Here is a 13,338-nt window from a genome sequence, read left to right on the forward strand (position 1 = left end):
TTGACCACATCTAAATTTTACTGATCACATCAAAATTTGATGGACCATTGACTAGGATTCTGTTCTTTCGTTTGGTATTGGTATGTTTCCTGCAAGAAGTTATTCACTTTTAAACAACATGACATAAAGTTTGCTTTTACAAGTGGAAGCAGCTTATGCACCTGCAAATTAGGATAACCTCTTTGATTTGTTCTTTGTTTCAATCTAGGAAATATCTAAACAAAGAGGTAAGTTGCCAATTTGATTGACTGTCATGTCGCATAAGTTCCCACTTGACAAATCAACTACAGTATGGTGTTGGTAATTACCTGATACGGCTATTATCACACAGGTCAAGTGCCCTGTGTTGGCGTTAACACTGCCCGGATAATACTGCTCTTATACGGATATTAGATGCAGTGGCTGTGAATAGTTTGGTTGTCGCCTGTACCCTCCAATCAGATCTGCGGATCTGATTGGTATCCCACTCTATGTTTCTATGGCTATGATTTTATGTTGGTGGCACTGAGGAGCTTGTGCTCTTCACAACTCGTTTGACACCCCAACGCACTGAGCCTCTGTTCATGGTGTACTGTATTTCTTTCGTGTTTGTTACCTTCATTGTGTGCACTCGTTTACCTGACATATCAAGTACATGAATTCATCTGCACTGTCCCTGAAAGGCTCCTTGGATTTGTCTCTTCTTCTGTTCAATGGGAAGAATATACCATCCGTGTGTGATCCAGAAAGTCATGAACTACCTGGAGGACCTCACAATTGAATTGACGGGTTTATGGATCGGAGAGTCTCGCACTCTAAGCCAGATTTCGTAGTCCCATCGCTTGTCGAAGGAATTCGAACTGCTTTTGCGGCAAAGACTTTGTCAGTAGATCTGCTATCCTTGCCATTGAGCGTGAAGGTATCACAACGATTCGCCATATTCGTAGTGATGGTGGAATTTGTTTTTTGACAACCGGCAACTAAGATCGTTCTACAAACGACTGGGAATTCAATTCCACATGTCAAATCCTTACTGTCAGGAGGAAAATGGGTCCGCTGACCGCGATCATCAAGCAAAATTTGATAAGGTTCGATGCTACCTTCTCGACGCCGGCACCTCAGTCTTAACCACGGCTACTAAGCATAGAGCTGTAACTTTCACCGAAGTGACGCACCTACTTACCGGCCCATTGGTAAGGCCTGAGGCATACATGTATGCTTGTTACGCGCAAAACCGCACTTCGGTAGCTCGGTTAGGCTATAAAACACCTTACGAGATAGTGCATTGCAAAGTACCTGACATGCGTTAAATTCGTTTGTGGGGTTGCATCTGTTATGCACATGTTCCATCTGCAACGAGATCAGACAAGAAACTCTCTTTGCGATCGGTTAAGTGTAGATTTCTTGGCGTGTCGGAAGACTACAAAGGCTATCGCCTTCTTAATGTCTATGATAACCGATTCTTTGTTTCACGTGATGTCAGTTTTGACTTTGAACATGTCAACGATATTCTGCGTCGTGCGTTTTATGAAAAGGCTACAGTACTTTCTGCAACTGAGACTGAAGATATACTGTCCCTCGTTACTAATAGTGCGAATGTTGTTCTGGACTTGATCACATTGTGCCCAACGCAAGTAGCGCTCTGACCGACGGGTTAGGTGAGCATCAACTAGACGTGGTTGATCAAACTACACATGATGAGAAGCGGCAAGCACCAGTAATAGTGGGAGCTGGCGTAAAGCGCAAACGCTCTGTCAACTCAACTTCACAGGATTTGGACAATCCCGCAGAAAACACCAATGTACCTAATTTACGTCCAAAGCGGATTCCAAAACGTCCTTCTAGTCTCAACGACTATGCATGTGGACATGTATCCTGTGGTCATGCGTGTGACAAAGAACTAGAGCGCGTCACGCATTTGAAGACGCATCCTCGTTTGCATTCCATGGCTGTTGATAATGTTCTGAATCTACTTGTTGGAGGATTACGTGGTACTAGTACTAGTATTGATGTTCGTCGTCGTATGAGCCAAACTACTAGCAATAGTACCAATGCTGGGAATGTGAGTAACATCGTCCAGTCTCATCCGATTCCGGATACGATTCTGACTCCTCGCTCAGTAAAGGCAGCCCTCTCCGGTCCTCATCGGCGAGAGTGGCAAAACGCTATGAATGCGGAGTACACATCATTGATTGATAATGGGACGTGGAAAATCACCTCGTTGCCACCGGGTCGCACTGCGATTCCATGTCACTGGGTATTTACGGTAAAATATCATGCGGATGGACAACTCGATCGTTTTAAAGCGCGATTAGTTGCACAAGGTTGTCACCAAACATTTGGAATTGACTGTGATGATGTGTATGCCCCTGTAGCACGGTTTGAATCACTCCGATTAATGCTTGCAGTGGGAGTGATTTTTGATTGCATTATCAAGCAAATGGACGTTCACACGGCATTTCTCAATGGCGACATGCCTGCAGACTTGATTCTCTACATGCGCCAGGCACCTGGTTATGTACTTTCTGAGAATCCGCATAAGGTTTACCAGCTGGTGAAAAGTATCTATGGACTGAAGCAGGCGCCAAGGATTTGGTACAACCTACTCCCACAAGTTTTTGACGTCAATTGGTTTTGAACGATGCAATAAAGAGTACTGCTTGTATGTTCAAAAAGTGGGAGATAGTAATGATGATTGGCTTATAGTTGTCGTCTACGTCGATGACCTTACGATTGTGTCACGGAATGCACAACTTGTAAAGAATCTCCAAGTGGAATTGAACAAGCGATTCAAAATGCAGGATCTTGGTGACCTTCATTACATTCTGAAAATGGAAGTTAAAAGAAATCGTGTCGACAAAACTATGTCATTGTCGCAAACGAAGTATATTCACGATCTACTTGCCAAATTTGGCATGCAAGATTCCACAGCAGTCTCGACACCCCAAGTAGTGGGAGTCGACTTAGTAGCTGAAGCTATCATGACGCAAGATGAGATTGCAAAGCAACCATACGACTATCGAGGGTTAGTTGGTTCACTGCAGTACCTAGTACGAGGTACTAGACCTGACATTGCAAATGCAGTACGAGAGCTAAGTAAGTTTCTCTCTTGCTACATAACCAGCGTAGGCTTCCACCACGTCAACCTTAAACTCTTTTCGTTGTTTCTTAAACGGCTTAAAAGGTTCGTTGATGTTCGAACGATACCCTTTTGTTGCAAAGTCCACTTTCTTTTCAGGGCAGTCTGCCTTATAGTGCGAGACCCCATTTGTGTTAAACTTGCCGAAGCAGTAAAAACACTCTCCATTGTTCGGTTTAACTTCGTATCCGGATTTTCGCTTCTTTCCGGACACTTGGTTCACTTCGACTTTCTTCGTGCCATTTGATTGGCCGAGACCCAATATTTCTTTCTTCGACTTCGATCCGAAGATCGTAGTTAATTTGGCCTCAACTTCAGCCAATCGGAATGTAGATGCATCCAGCACAATCTGGTCACCGTAATATTCCGAGGGCAAAACCCCCAAAACCGTGAGTATTACTAATTCCTCGGTAACAACATCACGTTGAAGGTACTTTTGTGTGTGGAAATTCACAGCGTTCTTAATCGTCTTGAGCTCACTAAAGAGTGACTCGACTGACGAAAAGTCTCCTTCCGCTACGCGCCACATCTTGCGTACTTGACCCTTAACGTTAGAAACGTTTGAGACACCGTATTTCTTTTCCACCGGGGTTTCGGGGTTTCGTGGTTTCGGGCCATCGTCGAATCGAAGCCACGACCAAGCCGTCCGCGATGTCTTCGCCTGGAGCACCCTCGAAGCCGATGTCAAGACCTTTGTCCAAGCCTGTATCCACTGCCTCAGTGTCGACGGCTCAGTGGTCCCGCCCCCGCTTGGATCGGCGCTCTACGCCGAGAAGCCCCAAGAGCGGATCCACTTCGACTGGCTATCCATGCCCACGGCGACGAACGGGTGGCAGAAGATCCTCGTTATCAAGGACTACATGAGCGGGTTCGTGCGACTTTGGTCCAGCGAGACAAGCGACGCCGCGGCTACCGCCAATGGCCTCCTCGACTGGTTCACAACTTATGGGTATGTCCATACCTGGGTCTCCGACAGCGGCTCCCACTTCAGGAACGAAGGCATCGACAAGATCCGCAAGGCCGCCGGCGCCCACCACCACTTCACGACCGCCTACTGTCCTTGGGTGAATGGAACCGTTGAAGTAGTCAACCGACTGATTCTCCGAGCCGTCAAGACGCTTACCAGCGAGTTGAAGCTGCGCGCGACCGACTGGCACCTCATCCTGGCCCTGGTACAAGGCGCCTTGAACCACATGCCAAGCGACCGACTAAGAGGCATGGCCCCGGTGACCGCATTTACTGACCTACCTGCGACGACACCAAGCGACAGACTTAGAGGTATGGCCCCGGTTACTGCCTTTACTGGCCTACGTGCGACGACACCCCTGTCAGCGTTTGTCAACACCGTAACCAAGGAAGTCGCCGACATCGACCGGCTCGACTCCACGCGAAAGAAGCACATGGACGAGCTGCATGAAGCGATGGAACAGCTGCACCGCGAAGTGGCTGTAACAAGCGCCAAAAAGCGACGCCAAGCCCGCGACCGACAAGCCAAGTCCAAGGCCGTCCAGTTGCAGAAGTTTGCGATCGGCGACTTCGTCCTCGTTGGCCAAGTGTCACGCCAAGGCAACAAGTTGTCCCTGCACTGGCGCCGCCCAAGCAAGATCGTCCAGGTCGTGACTGACTATGTCATGGAGACCCAGCAGTTGGTGCAGCCTTACGACTTATCCCTCCACCGCGCCTGCCGACTCAAGATATCTTGCGAAGGCGGCCTCGATGTGTACGAAGACCTGGCCGACCATATTGCCTTTGGCAATGAAGGGTTCCACGTAGCCAAGCTCGGCGAGGTCCGCCAAAACGTGAGTACCAAGCCCTCGTCTACTGGTTTGGCCTCGTGAAGACGAAGCTTCATGGGAGCCTGAGCACGCTCTCTATGAAGACATCCCCATCGTTTTCCGCCGCTGGGTTCACCAACACGAAGATCATGTAGAAGGAAAATGCCGCGGAACTCGAGAAGACCCTCGGACACTCCCTTTAGGGGAAAGTGTTCTGCATGGCGCTGCAGAAAGACCTATGAGCCTTTTTAGAGGTCGGCTCATGGTCTCATACTCGGTAAGGCGGTTAATCTCCATTATGTGCAGCAGGCCGCCATTCGTCGTGCGGTTGAAAGATGTGCATTGTTGACGCATTTTCATTGGACGAAATGATTAGGCTTAAAATAGACCAGAAAAAGTAATTCGTAGTTTGCAATTTAATTCGGCCTCCGCAAGAGGTTCCTGTCTGGATAACGACGGGAGCGAAAACAGAGGATGAGTCTGGATTGCCACGATAGCAGACGTCGCTGGCGCAAGTCGGACGTTCAGGTTGCGCACGTTAGCTACGACATAGTCCAGGCGCTTGTCGTCGTGAAGCCACGACTAGCGCATGGACTCCGTTGATTGTATGATGCTCTGGTGCAGTTTCTAGACCGTAGATAGTATGTAGGCTGCGGCGCTGTGTTCTGTCCGCTTACATGCTCACAATAAGGCAAATACATTTTTTTTTTTCACTCCCATTTTTTATACCAAAACTCCAGTGCCCATCACCATTCTCCATCGCCAGTTTTCGGTAATGGAGAATGAATGCCAACGGTGGAAGAAGTAAAACATTTTAGCCAAAGGAATACCTGAAAAAAGTGTGTAATTCCATTGGTCATTCTCCATTTTCAGCATTGAAACCCCCTAATAATGCAACGAAGTAGGGTCTGGGCGAATGCTTGGCGAACATAACGCATATGGCGTGAATCAGTTGTGCGTTGGACGAAGTATACCGGAAATAACCTGAGCATAAACGAAAAATGGTGTAGTAATGTTGTTGATTTGGTATTTTAAGAGAAATTTTTATATTGTATACAAATATGAAGAGACCTAAAATATATTCGCTATATTATAGATAGAAACATGGGTGAATATGATCGCTTTGCGGATACACTTCAGACAATTTCAGTCGGACATGCTTGAAATTTGTATTGGACTTAACGGGGACATATTTTGTCGAAAAACATTGAAGCCAATCAAGGAATACGTAATTGCTTGGATACGATCGGACCAGTTCGGACAGATTTTGTCCGAGTGGATCAGGAAATATGAAAATTTGTAATCGTTACGTTAGCATTAACACATATTTTCCGGCATATAATACTGCGTTCGGACATTTGGTAGCAATCACATAATCATTCTGCATGGGGATCCAAGAGTTTGTGCCTTCCACACAAACTCTTGGATCCCCATGCAGAATGGTTCGACCAAGGCGAAGGCCACAGCGATCAAGTCGTTTACGCGCTTTGTCACATACAAGAATGTAACAATGAAATACATTCATGCTCATTTTGCTCTTGACCCTACTGGCGTTGCAATTACACGTGTGCTTGACAAGTTTCGGTTGCATTTGGCATTCGTCGACACCAAGGATGGGAGATCGTTTGGAACACAGTCATGTCGTACTACCACCACGTCAATCTGTGGCTGATTGAACTCTACCAACTGAGCGTTGCCGTCTCTGCCAAACTCTGAAAATGGGTTCAACCCTCGACCGGTACTACATGAAGCGCAACTCGGGCAGGTTTGTCAAGAAGACCCCGGCGTGCATCAAGGACCACCTTCGGACTCTCATGGTCTACCAATACTCAACCGCAAAGAATGCTACCGACAACCAGGATGCTGCACTGTTGTGCATGTTATGATACCTGTTTGCCCGTGCGTCGGACCTGTCGTCACTCCAGTAGGTAAATCTCACGGTCAGCGCTGCTGGCGTACTAATCGTGCGTTTTGATGCGAATGAAAACGTCGGCTGAACAAGGTTTGTCGTTTTATTACGATGCTCTTTCCGCAATGGTTGCTGCTGTGGTGATGCAATCAACGCGACATACCACCCTCATTGGCAACTTACCGTCATTTCAGGCGCCAGTACAAGCTGAAACGATGTCGTCGATCCCCTTGATTGACTTGCTCAACCAACCACTCGGAGCGATCATCGGGGTGCAGCCCGTAGATGCAGCGGCTACCATGAAGGTGTCAGTGCTACTCTGCACGAAGTCCACACATCAACCGGCTGCTTTACCGCATCTGCCAAGAGGTAGCTGATTTGACATCCCATTCCTTCCGCCGAGGAGGAACCCAGTTTTCTAACGGTTCGTCGGAGTTGGCGCCGCAATGGATCGTTGACCGCGGCAGCTGAAACATGACAGCAACAAACAAGGCGTTTGCTTACGTTTTCAATACGTCCAACGAAGACCAGAAGGTTGCCCCCGTTTTGAGATGATGGTCGGCTGGGGCGGCTCCGGCGTTTGAGATTTTCGATCCTGCAACAAACAAAGAGTTTGCACGGATGCAAGCTGTACCTTTTCCGTCTTGCATTGGAATGAAAGACAAAAGTACAACATCAACAACAAAGTCGTTACTCTGCTTATGGTGTACTACCCTGGTCCATAATAGCTGTCAAGTTGCATATTTTCCATGGTGCAGATTGTATAGACTTGGATTAAGTATGAAGCTAGATATAGTATGATACACATTTAAACTTAGTTGTAGTATGGTATATAACTATATAGACCATGATTGTATATTCATACTGAAATCTGGAATGTCACATAAACCAAGTGAAGGACGTAGAAAGATTCCGACACTGCAAGGACTGCACACACCGCAATACGCGGAATACAGTGTCGTTGCTTGATATAATGGACACAACTGTGCATCCTTGAGCGCGGGTGCGTTGTTGACGGAGGTCTAACGAAGGCGCTAAGGCCATATATGGTGCTTGGGGACTGTTGAACATGTTTGAAGTCAAACGTAGCGCAATAGATGCGACAGCGCTTTGACAGGGCATCAATGACATTTGAAAGATCAAGTTGAGATTTGATTCTGGCGGGTCAATATGCCATTTTTCAAGTGGTGCAGCTTCATCAAGACAGAAAATTTAGCGCTGCTTTTAGTAGCCAATCAAAGAGGAGATCCTCAGCTTTCATTTGCACCAATCAGATTCGAAAACGCGTGTGTGTACGATAAAAAACTTCATTTTGAAGTCTAACATGACAGCTATTTCGGACCAGAGTAGTAGCTTATACAGTCCTACCCTATGCTCAAGGCATTGTGTGCGTTAGCGCCACATGTCACAAATCGAAACGGTGGTCAAGCAAGTTGGAGTCGACATCGAACCGTTCGTCGTGTGGGGAACACTGCTGCGCAATAGCAAGGTCCGAGCAGGTTAAACGGCATCGATGTCTACCATAAGCAGTTTTGCTGAGCAGCAGATTGACATGATAAAAGTCCTCACCGAGCAAATCAAGCCTCTCATGGACCGGGTCCAAGATATCGAGGCGACGTTGGCTGCTTCCGCGAGAATTGCAGGACAGTGAGTTGGAACAACGCCGATCGCGAAGGGGCAAAGCGGGATGCAGATACACCCGAATCGGATGTGGTACCGGCGAAGAAGAAGCGAGGCGAAGCGATTATGCCGTCCACGTTGTGTTTGAGTCAAATGTCTGTGCACACAAGGATTAGGGAATCATATCAAGAAATCGGGGAGAGACACATGCGGCAAAACACAAGGGAATTGACCTAGCTTCTAGTAGCGAGCGATGACAGAGCAACCGCCCACAAAATGGCGAGGAGTGAGCCCCAATCGTGCACTTCACCGAATGTCATATCGATTCCTCTCGTCGCGAAAAGCGGCAGGTTGGCCGCATGCCATGCCGCGGAACAAATAAGTTTGTGTAGTACTGTATTTGAATCGTTACAATTACCTTATATAGTTTTTGTAACGCTACAGTTTCATATGGTTCCCCATTCTTTATCTGTGATTCCCTACTCTTTGTGTGCAGAGTTTCTGTATTCTTGTGGGTTTAGTGGTTCGCGCTGGACCCAAGCCCATGGAACGAAGGCAATGACGGCAACCGTCAACGCTTCTCGGACATGAAGCTGCTTGTTGACTTCACGCTGCTTTTCATCGAAGGTGACTACTGTAGTACTAGTATGTTTAGTTGTCGTCGTCATAAGTGGGGGGGCAACTACGCATGCGAGTCCTTGGGACAAGTGTATTGTAAGCGATCACATATCAGCAAATGTACTGTAGTGCCAACGAATATTTTAGCCAATGCAGCAATTACCGCACATGTAGTGTCCTGGCTATGACTCATACAGTACATGTACTGTGTCAAAGTCCTGTCGAAGTCAGTTTACAACAGTGAATGGGTCCATAGTGATGTTGGGGTAGAATAAAATGTGATTAAATCGTATGAGTAGGTGTCGTGTAATGCAGAATCGTGTCAAGCAAGGCATACAGTTACCGGTATGTAGTAGTGTGACATTTAGAACGTAACTTCCAAATCACACAGCCATACAGTACTGTATTTGAAACGGACCAATTCCCCGAGTGAGTGGGTGACACACCCACCCAATTGGTCAAAACCCACTCACTCAGGGAATTTGGTACTATTGACCTAAAACGTCCCTGAGTAACTGGGTGGGACTAATTGCTTGCTACGATAAGTACATCCTATCGTTAACGTGAAACACGAAGGCATACAACACTTGGACACCGTTAATCGTACCAACGGTGAATCGCTACGTACTGTAGGGGAGGCAGTTTTTCACTTGTGGTGTTTTGAGGTTTTGCTCATGGATGTTCAGGTAGAGGTAGACATGGGGCTTCACTCGTGGTTAAATGGTGTGGTGGAGTTTTACTTAGTGGGCATTACTCGGTTGTTGCTTCATATTCAAGCGGCCCAGTAAGTGTAATATCACTCCATCATGTTACTGTAGCTAACGTAAAACAAGAAAAACAAGCCGCGGGCCCTATATCTTTGCGAAGGTAATCGTGTTAGAGTTTTACTAGCTAGTGTAGTCACATCTCAGTAGCTAAATCTTACATAAGGGCACAGCGTAGCACCAATAAGCACGTAGCTATCCCCCTGTACTTCTTGCATTCATTTCATCGACATAACGTTAGCTATTTCCGCGACCAATCTCTTATATGGACATAAATATACAGAAATATCCCGTGACCATTCCATAACCACCCCCTTAATCTAAACATTAACAGTAACGTAAAAAGATAACTTTTTTGGAGGTGTCGGAGTAAGAATGGACATAACTTTTGAGTCCGCTACGATATTTGAGTTTTGAGCAGTGCTTCCAATAGACAAGACCCGCTGCTTTCACTTCATAATCGAATTATCATTTGTACTCACATTTTGATAAACAAATTGGGATAACTGTTTTTATCTTAAAGTATGTATGTGTCGGAACATTGAAATTCTGTGTTAGGGTAATCGGTTACAACAGTTTCATATAATTTATACAAGGGTATTGTTTATAGAGATAGAGCATCTCCACTTGTCAGACTTGAGGTCTGATTTATACGGATAACCTTAGTGAGGACGAATTTTGGACTTAGAGCATCTCCACCGTACACGGAATTTGACCCTGAAACTGAATAATACTCAGTGTCGATGATATTTTGACCCTGAATTTACCCCCACCCTAACACTGAATTCGACACTGAAACTGAGTTTCAGAACCCTGGGCCCTGAGTTTTGACCATTCCACACGGAGTTTTCACTAAAAACTCCGAGTCGAGGTTTTACGCCGAATTAATCTAATAACCAGACATTTGTATGGTATACAAAATAGTCTACACAAAATACTTTTTAATTGCTGGACGACGATGTCGTTGTGGATGAACGACATGGAGAACGAGTTACTGTCCAAGGAATGGGTAGCAGCGTCTGACGATCCGATCAAGGGTAGTGGCCAAACCTCGACAACATTCTAAGACACATAACCCATAGTTTCAACGAGATCAAGCCAGAAGGCCGTCCGCAACGCATGGTAAGGGCCCTCGAATCAAAGTTTGCAGACATCAAGCATGCTGTCAACAAGTTCACCGGGTGCTACACCCAAGTACAAGACCTTCAAGCAAGTGGAACGAACATCGACGACGTCGAAGATGCGGCAAGGGCACTCTACTTCAAGACCACCACTTCCAAGACGGGCAGTGGACGCAATTTCAAGTACATGGGGTGTTGGCGAGTCCTGCGCGACAAGCCAAAATGGGAAGCGTATCGGGAAAACGGCTTCGGCATCAAGAAATCAACCAAGCATTCTAAATTGACTGGCGAATACAATAATTTGGACGGCTCCAAATTTTTGTCTTCGACAGTAAATTTGGAATCTTCGGAAGGCCGTCCGCAAGGAGCGAAGGCAGCGAAGCGCAAACGTTTTGAGTACAGTGGACATGCCTCAAGCAAGTGTTGACATGGGTGGGCCCGCTGCTGCAATTGATCGCAAAGCAAATGCGCAATCCATCGTTGCGAATCTCCAATTGTACACAACACCGACGGAAAACCTGACGCCTATGGCCCTTCGATTTTTAGAGCTACAGCAAGCTGAGGTAATTGCAGAGCTCGAATTGCGTGCTGCTAGTCGTATGCAAAAATCGGCTGATTCGCAATCAAACTAGAAATGTCTTCAACAAATCTAGTACATTGATAATTGATTTGCTAATTGCAATGTTTAAAGTCGATTTTTTCTCTTCAACTATTCTAGTAAGTTGATAATTGATTTCGTAATTGCAATGTTTAACAGGGTTCTTTTCTACATGTTACCATGCACTGTCCACAAATGTTCGAAGATGCTTTGACGCAGGAGATCATGTGTATCGGAGTCGACCATGGCTGAACGTTGATGCAAATAACCGTCGAAGGACAATGGCTGCTGTGGTCGACGGCGCTCCAGGTCGTTATTCCATTCCGATGCATTGGGGTGGTGCTCCATGGTGTTGTCGTCCTCGATGATCATGTTGTGCAAACACATGCAAGCAAGCCACACGACGCTCATGTGGTCACGCCCACAATTGGCTGGGATTGGCCAGAATGTGAAACCGTCCAAACACGACCCCAAAACAACGTTCGACATCCTTTCCAACACTTTCATGTCGTTCACAATAGTACTTTTCTTTCTCCGTTGAAGGACTACTCAGACTTTTCTGAAACGTCGAGTGTGATGGATAAATTCCATCGGCCAAGAGATAAAACACGTCGAACGAAATCCCATTGACCTAATACACAAAATTGTACTATTAATGCAAGACAAAATATTAGAGACACAATATGTATTTATTTGTAAAAATTAGAGACAAAATATGTATTTATTTGTACAAGTAAAGCAACCAAAAATATAGGGCTAAAATGTACTTACCTAAAATCCATCACTGGAAGTTGCAAGTTTAGCCAGTTTCACCATCAGCATCGAACGGTCCAAAACGTTAATTTCGTTGTTAGACCCTGGAACCCCCAGAAACGCATGCCAAATCCACAGAGCTTGCGTCGCAACCGCTTCCAATATCATAGATCGCTTCCCGTTGCGGTCTTGATATTGGCCTTGCCAGGCAACAGGGCAGTTTTTCCACTCCCAGTGGGTGCAATCGATAGAACCAAACATCCCAAGGAACCCACGACTTTCGTTCAGGTTGAGATGCTTTTCGACATACTCTTCATTCGGCTCGCGCAGGTACATGGGGCCGAACTCTGAGACGACAGCCCTTGCAAAGCGCTTCATGGATTCAATGGCTGTTGATTCACCAAGGCGACAGTACTCGTCGGTCGAGTCAGCGCAGACGCCATACGCCAGCATACGAATCGACGCAGTGCACTTCTGTAATGGTGACAGACCTATATTATCTTTAAATTATATTTATATGTCATGCTATACTTACCTAACTTTCCGAATGCGTCTGGTTTTTGGACAAGGTATGTATCCGCAGCAGCCACGGTATCCATGATTCGAATAAAGAGTGCTCGATTCATACGAAACTGGCGGCGGAACTGTCCTTCTGTGTACGTAGATGGTTTCCCGTTCTCTCCAAAATAGTCGTCGATAATCTGCTGGTGCCCACCAGTCCGGTTTCGATCAATGTTTGGCTGACGACCGCGATGAGACCCGCTCCATGACCGTGAGCCTGCGGCTTGGCGTACGGCTTTTTGGGCTGCCGTACTTATGATGACATCGATTTCCTCATCGGACGAATCCATCAGTTGATTCGACAACTGCATGAGTCGGTCATTCCAGCTCATATTGTGTGCACTTAGAAATGACCATGCATATCTTATCTATTTATACTGTATTAATTTTCGCAGAATTGCGGTTAAAAAGTCAGTGTCACGATGCGAACGAATATCCTTCATACTCAAATTTATTGAATTCAGTGCAGAATATGACACTGAAAAGGACTCAGATCCAGGG

General features: G+C 46.2%; 2 protein-coding genes across 2 annotated transcripts; both read left to right on the top strand.

Moving 5' to 3' along the window:
• Positions 1 to 6,611: 6,611 nt before the first annotated feature.
• Positions 6,612 to 8,453, top strand: H257_18223 (hypothetical protein; the record flags this gene model as incomplete). Its single annotated transcript, XM_009847242.1, has 4 exons — positions 6,612 to 6,710; positions 6,997 to 7,107; positions 8,199 to 8,291; positions 8,346 to 8,453. 4 exons carry the CDS (start codon positions 6,612 to 6,614, stop codon positions 8,451 to 8,453), a joined length of 411 nt encoding a protein of 136 aa, XP_009845544.1.
• Positions 8,454 to 10,762: 2,309 nt separating this feature from the next.
• H257_18224 (hypothetical protein) lies at positions 10,763 to 11,352 on the top strand (the record flags this gene model as incomplete). The annotated part of the gene is made up of 2 exons (XM_009847243.1): positions 10,763 to 10,841; positions 10,907 to 11,352. The coding sequence occupies 2 exons, from the start codon at positions 10,763 to 10,765 to the stop codon at positions 11,350 to 11,352; spliced, it is 525 nt and encodes a 174-aa protein (XP_009845545.1).
• Positions 11,353 to 13,338: the final 1,986 nt, after the last annotated feature.

This window comes from Aphanomyces astaci (assembly GCF_000520075.1).
Source record: "Aphanomyces astaci strain APO3 unplaced genomic scaffold supercont1.146, whole genome shotgun sequence".
Taxonomy (NCBI): Eukaryota; Oomycota; class Saprolegniomycetes; order Saprolegniales; family Verrucalvaceae; genus Aphanomyces; species Aphanomyces astaci.